We start from the raw sequence: 18,002 nt of genomic DNA on the forward strand, positions 1-18,002 counted from the left end.
TGTTCCTGCCTTGTCTTGTACTCCAAGTTGGTCATTGTACTCCTATATATATACCCACGAGCAGGCTCAAGCAATACAACAACTATTCCACCAATCCTCTCTCCCCCTTCTAACACTCAGTTTTGCCATTAAAATGGTACAACTTCTCAAAAATGTCATCGTTTCATGAGATGCTTGCTCAAAATGCATTAGATATGTCAAAAATGCCATAGTTCCATTAGATGTTTGCTCAAAAATGCCATTAGACATCGTTATTGTCAGGTCAAACTCCTTTGCCATGTTATATAACAAAAATACCCCTATACCCACATGTCAGCTCTCTCTATCTTACAATGAAAAGTGTGGAACCCACTTTTCAGGAGTAAACAAGCGAATAATTTTATAGAAAAATAATAACGTTGTTGGGGTCAAGTGGGACCCACATTTTATTGCAGTGATATAGAGGGAGAGCTGACATGTTGGTCTATACGTATTTTGGTCATTATAACATGGCAAATGAGATTTGAGCTGACAATAATGGTGTCCAATGACATTTTTTAGCACGCGCCTAACAAAGTGATGGCATCTTTTAGCAGTTGAAGTTCCTAGTGACAAAAGTGAATAGCAAGACACAACCAGTGACATAAATGATAAAGAAAAACCCCAAAAAAGTCACCACCATGGATTGTTATTAAAATACCAAAACTACACCCTTAGAGCATCTACAGCTGGACTTGGCAAATCTGGCCCCTCAAACGTCCATGGATGCGCCCGGGCGTGTCCGCGGGTACTGACCGGGGTTACTCCTGAAAAAATGCAATCCACATCTGGACACTTCAATTACCATATCTCAAATCCATACAAACTCATGCAACTACGTCGACGCACATGCATCGTCTGGCTACTCCATCACACTACACTAAACATGCCATCGGACTACCAAAATTTGGCATGTTTGGCTATGGTGGAGTTCATCCATGGCTGCCCGTGCCCTTCCTGATGCCCTTGTCGTCCTTCTTGCGGAAGTACCGGTCAAAGACGCAGTACAGATCAAGCCGGATCTGCTCGTCGTCGTCGTCGTTGTCCTCCTTCTCCTCCTTCGATGACAGTCCGGCCATGGCACGGACCGCCCGATTATGCTCTCGGGCGAGGGCACGCGTGTTCCTCCATCGCCGTTTCTTCACAATGCAAGCGCGGATTGAAGAAAATATGCCCTAGAGGCAATAATAAAGTTGTTATTTATATTTCCTTATATCATGAAAAATGTTTATTATTGTAACACCCTGATAATCATGCTACAGTAAACTCCTGTTAACGACTGTCAAGTCATCACAATTATTTTGCTAATCATCACTTTGTTCCAAATCAAATTCAAATTCATTTTCAAATTGCATGTCAAATTATTATTTTCTTCAAAAATAAAACAAAAATGTTGGCTGGGTTGCAAATATTCACCAAGGAATTATCATGTAGAAACCAACATCATTTGACTCATAAATAAATTCCTAGGTTTTTTTGATTGTCAAATTAAGCCTTTTTTATTTTAAACAATTGGTCTAACTTTTTCGAATTCTCTAAAACTTGTTGTGTAGCCTTAGGATAACACTGGGTATTTATGTGCCAAGCTTCAGTAACAACTAAAATCATTTGCTGCTAAAAGTAAATGCCAAATAAATAAATAATATAAAAAAGGAAAGAGCTAGGCAGACTGGGCTCTAGTCCACAGTGAACAGCCCAGCCCACCTCACCTCTTCTCCCTTCTCGCTACAGGAGCAGAGGAGAATGTGGCGCCCATCCGCCGGCGATGGCCGTGCGTGGCGGTCATCCACGCCCACCTGCCCGCCTACAAAACCTCCCTCGCGACCCCCTGGCCGAACCCTAGCGCCTCCCCACTTCCCCTCCTCTCGCGCCGCTTTGCTCTCCCCCACACCCACCCGACGCCATCGCCATTGTGCTGTCGTCGCCGTCGCGGCCACCGACCTCCCCGGCGCCCAGGAATACATCCAGGAGTTGCGCCGTCCTCGTCTGCGTCGATTCCGTGCACCCGTTCGACAGGAGCCGCACCGCATCACCACCCGCTCGTCTTCTTCAACCTCGGAACGCCGGACGCCTTCGTCAAAACCATCGCCGTCAAGCCCTTCCCGGCCTTTCCGAGCGCACCCTCTACCCCGTGGTGAGCATCTCCCTCGATCCCCTCTTTTTTCCCCTTCGAATCGGCGTTGTAGACCCACGCCCACCCGAGGCCGCCATGGCCGGACCTCGCCGTAGCCGCGCCCGCGCTCCTGCGTGCGCCTACCCCAGCCATCCCGCACGCCCGCAGCCCCCTGCAGCCACCCACACGCTGCGCCTACTGGATGCGCGCGCCCGTAACCGCCCGATGCCCTGTCACCTGCAGCTGCTCCTGCCGCTGCGCTCCTACTTCTGCTACCTGCGTCGCCACTGGACGCCGCTAGCGCAGCTGCTACCCATGCCTCGACCACCACCCGTGCCCGTCCCCTCCTGCCTCGCTCGCATCGCCGGCTGGCCACCTTCCCGACGTGCCCCTGCCGCCGCCCGCTCCAGCCGCCCACGCGCGCTCGCCGCTCCTCCCCCCGCGTCGCTCCTCCCCTGCCTTCTGCTGTTGCTGCTGCGCTGCTTCGCCGCCACTGCGCTCGGTCGCGCCGGCGCCATGCCGCGCCGCTCCGCCAGGACCTCGCCGGCTCCACCCGCTCCGCCGCCCCTCCCCTCCCGCGCCGGCCATGGCCGCTCGCCGCGCCGGCGATCGCCACGGCCAGCGCCCGGGCTCACCCCGTCGGGCGCCCGTGGCTGCGCCCGTTCGCCCACCTCGCCTCGCCCAGGACCCGCTTAGGCCATGGGCCACTGGACACGCGGGCCCACGCCCTGAAAAAAACATTAATAATTAATTAATTAATTAGATAGTTAATTAACTTAATTAATTTTGCCTAATTAACTAATTAGCTAATTAGTTAGTAAGAGGACTCCATGACAGTGGGGCCCCACCCTTAGTTAGCTTAATTTAACCATCCCTTTTTAAATATGTGACATTGACAGATGGGCCCCATTGAAACTCAGCTGACTGATGACATCATGATGACGTCATGCTGGTGCAATAACCCTATTTTAGTTTAATAATAAATCTAGGATATTGTTTAAACTTTGAAAATTCATAGAAATTAAACCGTAGCTCGGATGAAAATGTTTTCTATATGAAAGTTGCTCAGAACGACGAGACGATTTCGAGTATGTGGTCCGTTCTCTGTCACATTCCTATAGCATGCTGAACATGGAACATTCCCCCTCTGGTTCTTTGTCTGACACAGGTCCGGAACCGGGAAAACAATCCCGGTTGACCTCCCCTTTCACCGATATCATGTAGCACCGCGTTAGAACACGTCTAGCTCTGCTTGTTGTCCTGTTATGCACTTGCTTGCTATGTATTTACTGTTTCTTCCCCCCCTCCTCTTCTCTTCGGTAGACCCCGTGACGATGCTGATGCACCTGTGACCGACGACCCCTCCTTCTCGTCTGAGCGACCAGGCAAGAAACCCCCCCCCCCCCTGAGCATTTCGATATCACCCATTTCTTTCCCTCTCTGATAAGGACCAAACCTCGTGGCGAGATCCAATCCGTTGTTGCGGTCCGACATTTCACGACACTCCACCTTCAGCAGTAGTAACCTCTTGTCCGCGCACGCGATGTACGCGAAATAGAGGGATTGAACCTTACGATTCAGCACGAGAAAACCAATCTCGACGATGGCACTCACGCGCAAAACAATTTCCACGAAGAAAAATCGCAACAAAAAGGTTTTCTAAAGCTTCCTCCAAAACTTAGGGATTTTTAGATAGCTTCCCCCAAAACTCGATACGGGTGTCTACCCTAAAAATACATCGTGTTTATTATCAAAATATAACCTGTCAATACATTGACCGTACTATAGCTATTTATACTAGTATAGCCGACCCATCTAACAAGAATTACACGCACGCAAGATTTCCAAACACACTGGACTCCTACTTGATTTAAACTGATTTGCCTTTTATATCTTGGCATGTACCCAAAAGACCTACTACAAATAACGATTGACTCTGGTACTATTTGTGCGCTTGTGAATTTAGTTTTTCTAGCCGGTGGCCCCCATCCAGCTTCCTTTAAACAAGCTATTCCACGTAAGAGACGTCTTAGTGCCTGCAACCTTGATTGATCTGGTGGTCGTGGTCACCCAAAGTAGTAGTAGCAGCTGCCATGGACACCTTTGTTATTCTTATTTCTTTGGTTTGCATGGACGTGTACTTGGCTCAAGTAAAACAAATCTCCTCCCGATTCCCATGTAAAATATTTAGCACTCAATTCTGGTTGATACACACACGTACATGTCACATTAATTAGCTCCTCCTCATCCTTGTTTTTAAGCTTCATGTAACTTGGCACGTACAGATCTCGGGCCTCTAATTCATTGACCTGTGCCAAAGCCTCATGATCACTGAAAACACTAGCATTACTCATGGCCACATCACTCTCATGCTTGCATTAGATCTGCTACTGCTTTATGTATGATCCTACTCTGATGCATAGCCTGTTTTTGTTACCTGCTTTCATACCTTACCTGCTTATCCTAAACTGCTTAGTATAGGTTGATTAGAGATCCATCAGTGACCCCACCTTGTCCTTGTTGCCCTGCTTCATCATCGATGACTCGATCAACGTCCAGGCCCCGACACCGCACATCACCCCCCTAGTTGTACGACTCTGCAGAGTTACCATCGAGTGCCGAGGGTGGAACCTCTTACATCACTCCTGATGAGATCTCTGTAGTGTAGCTATACGGTCGAGGTCATCGAGGATGATTTCCTCCTTAACCACTTCCGTTACGGCTCTGTCGTGCAACCCCTCAAGTGTGAACCTCGAGGGTGGATCCTCTTACGTTCACCTTGATGATAACATCGAGTGGAACTCACCGGGGGTGATTCCTCGGGTTTTCCCCTTGGTGTTAGACACACAGTTACTATGGTTACTATGACTTTACACTGAGCCATGTTACTAAAGACGGGTCAGCCCTGAGGGGTACCCGCGTGAGCTTAATAGCGAGTGATGTGGAGTCGGGTTGACCTGGAAGGTGCCCGCGAGATACTTACGAGGTGTGGCCAGGCATTCTTAGCCCTTGCCGCAAGTACTCGAGACGGGGCGACGGGGTCACATCTTTCGTGAGTCTCTGCTTGTTACCGTGCGTTCCTAATCCACTACGATTTGGATATTTGATCCGAGGGGCCTCTGGCCTGATAGCACTAACTATCACGTGGGCATAGTATGGGCGTTCTACGTCGTATGCATCAGTCGAAGCTTAATAGACGTCAGCGACTGAGCGGCGTGCGCCGGGTTGGACTGATAAGCACCTGCCTTTGTAAAGGAGGTTGCTAGGTCTGCTCACCCGCCGCGTACGCAACGTGCAGGAGTTCCGGGGAGATGGCCCATGACCCCTGGGGACATAGGTTTAGTCCGGCGTGCTGACCTCTCTATTAAATCTAGGTCGGGTTGCGGCGTATTGTTTGGCCGAGGCTGGGCATGACCCAGGAAAGTGTGTCCGGCCGGAGTTAATCGAGCGTGGTGGGTAAGTTGGTGCACCCCTGCAGGGAAGAAAACATCTATCGATAGCCTGTCCTACGGTAACGGACACTTGGAGTTGTATCCCGATCGATACAACTAGAACTGGATACTTGAGATGAGAAATGGATATGAGAAATAGATAGTATGGCTCTAGGATTGCTTTCTCGCAGGGAGTCGAGAAAGGATCTCTGGCCAAGGTTGATAACACTACTACTACTTTACCTTCTGCTAGTCCGCACTCTTCTAATGCTGCAAGACCGCTGAAGATGTTGAAGATGCTAGTCTTCGATAGGACTAGGATTTCCCCTTCCTTTCTGGCATTCTGCAGTTTAGTCCACAGATACAGCCCATTTCCTTTGATACAGATGCATACTTAGTTTAGATCTGATGTAAGTCTTGCGAGTACTTTGGATGAGTACTCATGGCTGCTTTGCTACCTCTTTTCCCCCATACCCGATTGTTGCGACCAGATGACGGATCCCAGGAGCCAGACGACACCACTGAAGACTACTGCTACCCCGAGGGTGCCTACTACTACGTGACGGCCGCTGACGACTTGGAGTAGTTAGGAGGCTCCCAGGCAAGAGGCCTTGCCTTTTCGATCGATGTTGTTTTTGTGCTAGCCTTCTTAAGGCAAACTTGTTTAACTCATGTCTGTACTCAGATATTGTTGCTTCCGCTGACTCTTGTGTATTCGAGCTTATGTATTCGAGCCCTCGAGGCCCCTGGCTTGTAATATAAAGCTTGTATTATTTTAATTTGTGTCTAGAGTTGTGTTGTGATATCTTCCCGTGAGTCCTTGATCTTGACCGTACACATTTGCGTGTATGATTAGTGTACGATTGAATCGAGGGCGTCACAATTATTCATGCTAGAATTGTATTAACCAGAAACTTAGTACATGTGTGACTACATAGACAAACAGAGTGTCCCTAGTATGCCTTTACTTGACTAGCTCGTTAATCAAAGATGGTTAAGTTTCCTAACCATAGACATGTGTTGTCATTTGATGAACGGAGTCACATCATTAGAGAATGATGTGATGGACAAGACCCATCCGTTAGCTTGGCATTATGATCGTTTAGTTTTATTGCTATTGCTTTCTTCATGACTTATACATATTCCTCTAACTATGAGATTATGCAACTCCCGAATACCGGATGAACACCTTGTGTGCTATCAAACATCACAATGTAACTGAGTGATTATAAAGATGCTCTACAGGTGTCTTCGAAAGTGTTTGTTGGGTTGGCATAGATCAAGATTAGGATTTGTCACTCCGTGTATCGGAGAGGTATCTCTGGGCCCTGCAATGCACATCACTATAAGCCTTGCAAGCAATATGACTAATGAGTTAGTTACGGGATGATGCATTTCAGAACTAGTAAAGAGACTTGCCGGCAACGAGATTCAACTAGGTATGATGATACCGACAATCGAATCTCGGGCAAGTAACATACCGATGACAAAGGGAATGATGTATGTTGTTATGCGGTTTGACCGATAAAGATCTTCGTAGAATATGTAGGAACCAATATGAGCATCCAGGTTCTGCTATTGGTTATTGACCGGAGATATGTCTCGGTCATGTCTACATAGTTATCAAACCCGTAGGGTCCGCACGCTTAACGTTTGATGACGATTTGTATTATGAGTTATGTGTTTTGGTGACCGAAGTTTGTTTGGAGTCCCAGATGAGATCACGGACATGACGAGGAGTCTCGAGATGGTCGAGGGGTAAAGATTCATATATTGAAAGGTTATATATGGACACCAGAATGGTTCCGAAGAGGTTCGGGGATTTTTTGGAGTACCGGGAGGTTACCGGAACCCCCGGAAAAGTTAATGGGCCTAATGGGCCATAGTGGAAGAGAGGAGGCAGGCCACGGGAGGTGGGGCACCCCCCTTGCCCAATCCGAATTGGACAAGGGGAGGGGGCGCCCCCCCCCCTTTTCCTTCTCCTTCTCCCTCCTTTCCCCTTTCCCCTCTCCGTTGGAAGGAAAGGGGGGCGAATCCTACTAGGAGTGGAGTCCTAGTAGGACTCCCCCATGGCGCGCCACCCCTGGCCGGCCACCACCTCCTCCCCTTCTTTATATACGGGAGCGGGGGGCACCCCAAAGGCACACCAAGAATTCTCTTAGCCGTGCGCGATGCCCCCCTCCACAGTTTACTCCTCTGGTCATAGCGTCGTAGTGCTTAGGAAAAGCCCTGCGCAGATCACACCGCCATCACCGTCACGACGCCGTCATGCTGTCAGAACTCTCCCTCGACCCTCTGCTGGATCAAGAGTTCGAGGGACGTCATCGAGCTGAACGTGTGCTGAACACAGAGGTGCCGTGCGTTTGGTACTTGGATCGTGAAGACGTTCGACTACATCAACCGCGTTAACCTAACGCTTCCGCTTTCGGTCTACGAGGGTACATGGACACACTCTTCCCATCTCGTTGCTATGCATCTCCTAGATAGATCTTGCGTGATCGTAGGAATTTTTTTGAAATTGCATGCTACGTTCCCCAACACAGATGGCTTCCTCCTCTGCGGCCGCATCAGGCGCCTCCGCTGCCACCATTTTCGCCGTGATACAGGCCTCAGCGGCCCTTATCCTCTCCTTCTCATGGCAGGCCGCCCATTCTCAGCGGGACTCATAGCCTGCCCGACCGGTGATGGGGAAGGAGAGGTGTTCCGGGTGCTGGGACCGCGAGGATCCATCACCAGAGGACCCGAGCGCCCGTTGAGCCGACGCTATGGCGTCGCGACGGGTGGATCCGTCCATCGGTCGGGTAGTGTCCTCCTGGAAGCGGCAGAGTGCAATGTAGACTGCCATTGCCTCCTCCAACCCACACGAAATGACACCCCAGTCGACGGATCCGGACTAGTCGGAGTCCGATCCGCTGCCCGCCATGCCGGAGACGAGTTTGGGTGGCGGAGGGGAGGGGAGTTGAGTGAAGTGGTTAAGGTTTGCTCCGACGAGAGGATGGGGACGAATATAAGGCCTTGTACAATGCAAGGTGCTTAGAAAAATAAACCAGATTTTTTCTAAGCATCTACCCTGTACAAATAAGCACCGGTGTTTAAGAAAAGTCTGTTTTATTTTCTAAGCACCTTGCATCGTACAAGGCCTAAGTGGGATAGGGTGGGCCAGCATGGACCGCGTCCGACGTGGCGGACTCGTCCGGGTGCCCCATATTCATCCCATATTTGAACTGTATATATGGGATGCCGGTCAGACCAAGCGTTTAAGGCCCCTTTGAGGCGTTTGTCTAGACTAGTAAGCTTGCACGTGCAACGCATGTCTCAAACGTTGACCAAATAAGATTCACACCTATATGCAATAAAAAATAGCTTACAAAATCTTGTATTATGGGTCGGAGAGAGTATGAGTTAAATGGATACACTATATTGTGATGTCACTCAAGTTGTTTTTTTTCAAAAGTGGGACATCATTGCGGTCCTCCTTCTGCATAGAGACAATAATATATTTAATCTATTGAATATTCTATATGTTGAAAGAGAATAAGAAATCTAGTTATGATTGAAAAAAGCCTTGCATTATGCTTAGTACATGGAGACATAATCCTACATTTGGTCTTGAATATTATGGTGTGTAAGCAATTCATAACTAAAATTTGAGGAAAAGAACAAGGGATAGTAGATCAACACATACTTCTTAGATGAGGTTGCTAACCAAATGCTTATGTAAAGTTGCAAATGGCCTAGGCATTGATAGTGTATTATGAAAATCCTGACACTCCATCACATGTTGCAGATACTCAAAACACACCTGAATGAGCACTAAAATGGAAAGCAGATATCTCACATAAAAATATCAATGGCATTGAACCAATATTGTGAAGTACAATCCTCTTAACACCAAAAGATCAAAGGGACTTTTTTCACAATTAAAGGAGCTCATCTCTCTTCCTCATGATTACTGTCAGTTTGCATCAAAAAGCAAGTTGATCCGGAGCAGCATTATGCCACAGTCTCCGGTCACTAACCTGCAGGGGCAGCTTTGCACACAGAAATCAGCCTCTAAGAATAGAAGACACCGTAAGGAACAAAAGGCTTGGCTCGGCTCCTCAATTTCACACAGGAGGCCCATAATGTCTGATATGTTCTGTTTTCATTAGTTCCACATCTCCACCAGTACCTGACAATCATATTGAAAGGTAACATCAGGCCATTCTTCCTCCTTCACAGGTCGTACGTATCACATCCTGGAGAGAAGTGTTTCAGCAACCAGAGAGTTTGGAATATTTGCATACCTCTGAGACGCTGCTATAATGAACTCACCTCTAGTACGTCTTACAATTAACTCCATGGTCACACGAGCATTGGCACATGAGAATGCCACGTAAACGTTAACTTTGGTAATCCCAGGATCTGGGCGTCTTTACCTCTTATTTAAGCTTGCTTGGACCACATCATTAACCCGTTTTCTCAAGTTTTATTGGGCTTCACAACATAGTTTTTCCCTATGGCTAGGAATCTATTTTCATGCACTACTGCATTTGAGAATCTGAGAATAAGAATGGATCTTGCTACTAAAAAGCTATAGTTTATGTGTGTTCTGGAAACAGTGGTAGTTTTTCAAAAACAAATGCAGTAAGTTTCAGCTTACCATCCTTTGTTTTGATTCTCTCTGCTTAGAGTGGTCTTAACAAATAATACCCAGTAACAAGCACAAAGAAATACAAAGAACTCGATTCACATTGAGTTACAATAATAAGTGCATATTGATAATTTGACAGCATTTCTCATATTAAACTTAAAATGTAGAACCCACTGAAGGAATCTTGTTCCGAACTACAGTCACACAAAAGCAGTAAAACAGGGTTTGCTCCACTTGGCATGGAACATGCAGAGAGGAGTGTGCTATGTAACATTAAAATCATTTATCTACTGAACGTTACCTAGGAAGTTTTCTTCCAAGTACTGCAAACCGGTCAAGATATCCAACAACCCCTTGATGAACATCGTCAATGTATCTGCTCAGTCAAGTCCAGCTTTGGCAATCAAAACCTATTTATCAAAAGAATGTTAGCAGTAATAATATAAGATCTGCAAATGTGGCTAAATCAGTAGATTGTATATTTCTATAGTCGGCAACAAATGAAGTTGTTCAAGATTCCAAATAGCAAGGCCATAAGTTAACCACTTTTAATATTCAATTTCAGATACGATGTGGGTTGTTGGACCTGGAGTGCCTGTAGCATCTCCAACAATTACAGTTTGGCATGTCACTATAAAATAGAGAGTAGTTTTTCTACACCCAGGCTCGGTGCACCCACGGTGCACCCACGCAATAAAACATACCAAAACATTTCAAAAAATTCTGAAACTTTGTGTGAATGATTATCAACAAATGTTATGGGTCCTTGCAAAATTTGGTGCTCAAATAACATTCAAGGAGCTCTCTACAAAAAAACAAATTCACTGAAAATTAGTCAAAATGCAAGTGCACTGTTTGAGCAGATTTTGTAATTTTATCTTTTTTGGAGAGAGCTCCTCGAATTTTATTTGACCACCAAAACTTTGCAAGCCCCCATAACATTTGTTGATGATCATTCCCACAAAGTTTCAGATTTTTTTTTATTTTTTTGCTATGTTTTCTTGCGTGGGTGCACGGAAGGTGGGTGCAGCCACTACTTTCCCCTATGAAATACTCCCTCCGTCCGAAAATACTTGTCCTAGAATTGATAAAAATGGATGTATCTAAAACTAAAATAGTTCTAGATACATCCATTTTTCCGACAAGTATTTCTGGATGGAGGGAGTACAAACAAAGAGAGGCAAGTTAGGTTGTCGTGCTTGTTGTTGTACGGATGTTAAGGAGGATGAAGGCAGCAACAACATCTTGGTTCTTTATTTTTAGCTTCAGAGATAAGATACCTTGTGCAACGCAAAAGTGTTTTTCTGCTCGTCGACGCTGTATACTGCAAATAAAAACACATCGGAGGTTCTAAAATGACCCACAGAGTCAAAGGATGTGAAAAGTGGGATTCATGCATACATATGTCAAGTTGACAAGCTAAAACCAGTCACTTGGATCAAAAATACTGTTCACTCAGCTTGAACCTAAAATAAAGAACCAAGATGTTGTTATAATCCATGAAACATGCACATCATACTTCATTATTTTTGAAATCTGCCATTTGTATAGAACATCGGAGCTTAGAACTAAAACTTTACCTGAAGAATGGGGAGGACAGTGCCAACATGAGCAGCAAAAAACATGATTTTGGCATCAAAAGCATCATGGCAATATACAATAGATAACTTGTAAAATTAGCAAGCGCCCGCGTAAACAAATGGCAAACAAAAATAGGTAAAAGGATAGAAACATGTATATGAGAGTACCTATATGCAAGAGTTAACTACCGAACCTCTAAATATTATTACGCTGTTGGAGAAATATGAAACATGACATTTGTACTGCACTTAAAAATGAACACCCAAAACACGGTTAAAAAGCACATACCTATTGTTGCATCATAGCCCAAACTAAGATTGTCTTGTACCAAGCTTCCCAATAAATATAGTGATCAGGGGAGCCTGCAGAAATTCAGGAACAATTAATATATGGATTAATAGGCCTGAGACATTAATGGGAGAGCACATACAACATATAATCAGGCTGCAAACAAACCAATGAGAAAGAAGTGGAGAAATATCTTTAAGAGGCTAAAGGAAAATCTGATTACGTAGAACAGAGTATACACAATAGGAAAATGATCACAATTCACTCTCCTGCAATGTAACAACAGTCCATACGCATCTATTCCTCCCAAATCACAGTACCTTAATTTCAGAAACTAATAACCAGTCCAAAAGACATACAAATTATCAGAAAGTTGTCACCAGACTGGCAATCAGATAGAAGGTCGAAATGAATTGGTCATGCAACAGACCCTCATTGAAGAAAAGAATATACAACACACTGGGATATGATTATGCTGAAAAGGAAACATAAATGAGAAGTAGTGCCATCAAGAATCATTCTATGGCGAAGATAGTTTAAAAAAAAGTGACGACCGAGGAAGATTACGTACCCAACTCTGTACCTTCCCAATTCCCTATGGCGAGTGTTGCGTCGGTACTCCTCTGTCGAGCTGCTCATTGTTCTGCAGCTTGTTGTCATCTACCTGCGCCTGACCATGATGAAACAGTTTTGCAGCCACGCGCATTTGGGTGGCACCTCGAGGCAATAAGCCAAGGGCACAACAGGAGGAGGACGTCGGGATTACGACCGAATAATGATGGTCAACAGCGGCAGTGTGTGCCGATGCTGCGAATAGAATGGGCGATGACCTGCGTTTCATTGCTGGATTAAACAACTCTGAAACAAAAAAAAAGACAAAATTGAAGCCGTTCCAGGTCTCGCAATGCATCATAGGTTCCAATGTAGGTGTAGCAAGAATTGATCATAACAGGAAACAATGCATATGTAGGAGGTATTGATCTACATAGCAAACACTGTCGTTGCTACCGGTTTTTGTTGCCTATGTGCACAAAAGTAGCATCCCAAAGATCAGATAGTTAGGTTGTCCTGGCTATGCATCACAGAAAAAAATAGTGCTACATATGAATTTTATAAAGTCGTCTTCTAAGGGGCACATACATTGTCCAAATTAGAAAATTAGAAAATTGTAGTCTTGAATTAAACCTGCCAAATTAGAAAATTGTCCAAAGAAGTATCTAAGGTAGCGGTGCATTACCTTCAGGTCTTCCAATATACATGTAAAATAATTCTGAAGCTCAGAACCCTAGAAGTATGTAATGATCTCTTGCCGGATTCTGCACAAAAAATAGTGCAAAGCTAAATAAGACTATCTTGAGCAGGTCACAATATAGGGAATATCTTCTTTTAGAAGATATAATTTGAATCATCCCACATGAGGTTTCAGCTTGCCAGCTAAGACTTTAAGTGATGTGGATTTTCCAACTCCATTTGTTCCAACAGGGCCGCATATCTGGGAAGACCTTGAGACGGGCTAATTGATCGATTCTATCAAAAAGGATAAGCTTCAGGAGAGATTGGGAAACCTACAAACAATGAACAACACAAGTTCAGACAAGCAATTGGTGGTGTCTTTCTCAGATCCATCGGAAGGTTGATGATCTCGATGGCATAAAATTGGCATTCTGCACCAAGGATTACAGCGGAATACAATGTTATAAGACATACGACTGTACTTTCACAAAACAACAGAAGTTTTTCTCTTGTTTAATCAACTGACATGATGTTAGAGACGTATACTGTGTATACCTTGTGCAAATAACACAATCTGCCTCCACTCTTCCGGGATGAACATGACCTTGAATGGGGGTCCAACATTGATGCAAAGCTTCCTGCACCAACAACCAAAACCATTCTGCAATGAACCATTGAGTAATCTAAAAACCAACATTCACATCCAAAATGAACCCAACTCTACATCTAAAACCAATCTTAAATAAAACAAGAAAAATGCAACATCAAGATCAAGATCTCAGCAATTGATTATTCGAAAGACTGAAGAAGATTAGAAATACTAAATCTCAGTAACCCAATTAAAGGATTTCAAAGAACGCCCCACCCCACGCTTACGTCCTTCTGTGGGGCAGCAGATGAAGGCCGGCTGGCAGCGGCGGCGGGATGCTCACGCTCTCCCGCCTTCTTGGGGCAGAAGAGGAGAACCGACGGGGGCTGCTCACACTCGCGGGGAAGCAGAAGAGGAACGACGGGGCGGCGTCCGAGGAGAGGATCGGCGGCCGGCGACGGAGGGCGAGCGGAGCGGAGGACCGTGGTCGCGAAGGCGAGGCAGATGGGAGCCAAGAGGAGCTCGTTCCCTCCAGGCTTGATGTCGATGGCAACTGCGGGAAGCCGACAAAGCATCCTCGAGTAGCGGCGCTGAGCAGCGGGAGACGGCTGGTGCGGGCGGGGGCGGCGCTGAGCGGGCGGGGCGGGGGCTAGCGGCGGGTGCGGAGCCTGTCGACCGGCGGCGCTGAGCGGTGGGAGGCGACCGGTGCGGGCGGGGTGGGGCGACCGGTGCGGGCGGGGTGGGGCGACTGACGGTGAGAATGGGGAGGCGGGGGCGCAGCGGTTCCCGAGCGTGGTGGGCTCGAGCGTGGGGGCGTGCAGTTCCCGAGCGTGGCGGGGAGTCTGTTTCGCGAGCGTGGGGCTTAAGTCGTTTCATTAGCGAGGGGATTATGTTTCGTAAGTGGCCAATTTCGTTAATGATGGCATGGTGGGTAATTAAAGTATAAAACACGTTTAGTAGGCTGGAGGGATGTAGACCATCGGATTGCAGGTTTCGATGAATAGGATGAGTGGTTCTCCGCCCTCTTTTTTTTTTATAGAAGTAGTAGATAAAAAAAACATGATCGAGCGTATGAGGCGGGTTTGAGATTTCCGCTGTAGATGCTAGCCCTTCTCCTTTCTTCCCCGTCGCGTCCTCTTCTCATCCCGCACAAGGCCAGCGCCGCCCTCCTTGATCCCGGGCGGTGCGCCTCAAGCTGATAAAACTCCCTTCTCCCAGTGTGATTCCCCTTTCCCATGTCCCGGCCGCTCTACAATCTCCGGCGACGCCTCCTCGCCTCAACCCTTCGAGTCCTCCCATCGCCCTCGCACCGCCTCTCCACCACCACCTCCACTCCGGCAACCCGCGCCCCTACCACCCCCGTGGCCGTCCTCTGGGACCTGGCCGCCTCCCGCCCGCCCTCCAAGCTCCCCCTCTACGACTCCGCCGTCCGCCTCCACCTCGCCGCCTCCTCCTTCGGCCGCCTCCGTTTCTCCGCCGCGTTCCTCCACCCCTGCCACCGGCTCCCCGACCCCGATCCGTCCGCCGACGCCACCAATCTCTGCCGCGTCTGCGGCCGCAAATTCCGCGCCCGCGACGCGCTGCTCCGCCACTTCGACACCATCCACACCCGCGAGCACGCCAAGCGGCTCGAACGAATCGAGTCCTCCCGCGGGGACCGCCGCGTGCGCCTCGCCGCGTCCCTGTCTCTCAAGCTCTCCAAGTACACCAGGGCCGCCCGCGAGCTCACCGCCGGAGTGAACCCGGGCTCTCCAGCCGACGAGCTGCGCCGAGCCGGAGTCCACGCCGAGCTCTCCAGGTACCCGTCGACCGCCCTCCGGGATCGCGCCCAAGAGGTGCTCGACGATGGGTCCGTGGGGTGCCTGATGCTGGTCTCGGGGCGGGAGGAGCTCTCCCCTCTGCTGCGACTGGCGAAAGAGAAGGGCGTGCGGTCGGTGGTGGTCGGCGGCGAGTCAGGGCTGGCAAGGTGGTCAGACACAGGCTTCACCTGGGCAGAGGTGATCGCCGGAAAGGCCAGGAAGGCAGCGCCGTCCATGTCCGGGAAATGGCGCGACAGGGACGTGCTTAAGAGGCTGGAGTGGAGGTATGAAGATGACGACGAGGAAGATGTGGTGTTTGAGGAGGACGGCGATGGTGATGGTTCAGAAGAGCTGGCGGGAAGTGCAAACGGAAAGCCATGGTGGAAGCTGGAATCAGATGGCGAGGACTCATCACTTTGCACATAAAGTGCTTGTTCATTTGCTGCTTGGGGGTTGGGATCCTTCAGAGAACAGAACAAGTGTGGATTATGCTACACCAGTGGCGCCATCAGATCTTTGAACAATGATTTGTTTGCAGTGCAAGGATGAGTAGTTCAATCAAAGTTCTATGCTAGGCAGAGCTTTTGCTTTAGATCATTTGAGCTCTCTCTGAACTTGTGTAAGATATGACCAATCCTGGTCCCTTGCGTTCGTATGCAATGTGTGTTCGTTGTCGTTGAGATCATTTCTACTCCTTTGTACTCGTTTGTTATATACGAGTATATATTAGAATGGTATCTGTCTACAGGACAGTGGTAACTTCAGATTACGGAAATGTTGTTAATACTGAGTAGAGTGAGCGACACTGAATCATCCATTTCTTTACTGGATGATTCAGCGTGAGCTACAGTGAAACAATGTTTACTGGATTTCTTACAAGTTCAATGCTTATTCGGTAGAACTGCCATTTGTTGCATGGTTAGCGTTGTTAATACTGAGTAGAGTGAGCAACACTGAATCATCCATTTCTTTACTGGATGATTCAGCGTGAGCAACAGCTAAAAAAAGTTTACTGGATTTCTTACAAGTTCAATGCTTATTCGGTAGAACTGCCATTTGTTGCATGGTCACCACAAACTTGGTCTTTATTTTATACTCCCTCCGGTCCTTTTTACTCTGCACATTGGATTTGCCGAAAGTCAAACTTTGCTAAGTTTGACTAAATTTATATTAGAAATTATTAGCATCTATAATATATAATAAATATAATATGAAAATATATTCCAAGATGAATCTAATGATATTGGTGTTGTTATATGTGAATGTCTATAATTTTTTATATAAACTTAGTCAAAGTTGGATGAAATTGACTTCGGACAAACCTAATATGCAGAGTAAAAAGGACAGGAGGGAGTATTGTGATGTTACACATGGCTTATGCGAACAGTTGATCAGTTAGAAATCTATACAGAAGAGTTAGAAACTGGAGGCATCATCTCCAACAGACATGAATCCTGCTCGCTGCTGCACTTTGCTTATCATAGTACATCTAGTAGTTATGAGATGAAAGGTTTTCTGTAGGTAATTGCCAGTAAACTGGATACATACTTATAATTCTGTCACTAACCTTTTTCAGGAACCTACCGCTTCGGCTATTATTGCTACTCCTGTAGTACTTGGTGATCACAGGGATATCCTTTGCTATCCTTTGCAGGAAGCTCACTCCTTCTGGTAAATGCAATTCAAAGAGCACTTGTTGTATTCACAACAAATTCATGCTGTGCAGGCAAATCAACCGAGGCAGGTAAATCAATCAACCCAAGATATTATGCAGCAGGTCTGGAAGCACAAATTCATGGGTCCAAGGGTCAAAACTTTTGCTCGGCATTTACTTAGGCATGCTCTCCCTACTGGTCTTAGAGCTGGCAGATTTTTCCTCTCATATTTCTTCTACATCATCTAGATGTGATTCAGATGAGGATGATATACACCTTTTCTATCTCTGCAACTTTGCTAGAGCCTCTTGGTTCAGGCGCCCTTGGTATATTAAATCTGATATTCTTGCTCTCAATCATAATTTTGTTTTTTCAGAGGCCGGGGAGTCCCCCCTTTTCGAAAAAATCATAATTTTGTTCTTGATATTATTCGGGATCTAATTAACACGAACCATCGGCAAGCCTCTATTCCTATTATATTCACCTTTTTGTGGTGTTTGTGGAAATCAAGAAATGATGTTCTTTTTTGCAGGAAAAACTCGATGCTTGCCATTGCCTCTGTCCAAGATATGCAAGATCCCCACCAATTGGTTTTCGCTCAGTTTTTCATAAATTAACTGGGCAATTCTCTTCTTCTTAATTAATCGATGAGGCAAAACTTT

At 46.8% G+C, this 18,002-nt stretch overlaps 1 protein-coding gene and 2 long non-coding RNA genes across 4 annotated transcripts; 2 read left to right on the plus strand and 1 right to left on the minus strand.

Moving 5' to 3' along the window:
• The first annotated feature begins 786 nt into the window (after positions 1 to 786).
• On the plus strand, positions 787 to 6,349 carry LOC147985826 (uncharacterized). The gene is made up of 2 exons (XR_015616914.1): positions 787 to 2,152; positions 6,054 to 6,349. It is a non-coding gene; the product is annotated as an uncharacterized LOC147985826 (long non-coding RNA).
• Positions 6,350 to 9,460: 3,111 nt separating this feature from the next.
• On the minus strand, positions 9,461 to 14,507 carry LOC125541796 (uncharacterized). Of its 2 annotated transcripts, XR_015616915.1 has the most exons (7): positions 13,853 to 14,507; positions 13,479 to 13,629; positions 13,302 to 13,380; positions 12,636 to 12,894; positions 11,476 to 12,138; positions 10,497 to 10,605; positions 9,461 to 9,733 (listed from the first exon to the last, which is right to left on the minus strand). It is a non-coding gene; the product is annotated as an uncharacterized LOC125541796 (long non-coding RNA). The 2 variants fall into 2 exon arrangements; XR_007297660.2 differs by having other exon boundaries at positions 9,461 to 10,605.
• Positions 14,508 to 14,901: 394 nt separating this feature from the next.
• LOC147985827 (uncharacterized) lies at positions 14,902 to 16,454 on the plus strand. Its single transcript, XM_087544333.1, has one exon. It carries the CDS (start codon positions 15,122 to 15,124, stop codon positions 16,109 to 16,111), a length of 990 nt encoding a protein of 329 aa, XP_087400459.1. The 5' UTR covers positions 14,902 to 15,121; the 3' UTR covers positions 16,112 to 16,454.
• The last annotated feature ends 1,548 nt before the right edge of the window (positions 16,455 to 18,002 follow it).

Source organism: Triticum urartu, chromosome 2A (genome assembly GCF_056163025.1).
Source record: "Triticum urartu cultivar PI428250 chromosome 2A, HENAU_Tu73, whole genome shotgun sequence".
Classification (NCBI taxonomy): Eukaryota; Viridiplantae; Streptophyta; class Magnoliopsida; order Poales; family Poaceae; genus Triticum; species Triticum urartu.

Bases quoted from the DNA above. Each gene is read 5' to 3' on its own strand.
- LOC147985827 (XM_087544333.1), top strand. From the start codon at position 15,122: ATGTCCCGGCCGCTCTACAATCTCCGGCGACGCCTCCTCGCCTCAACC.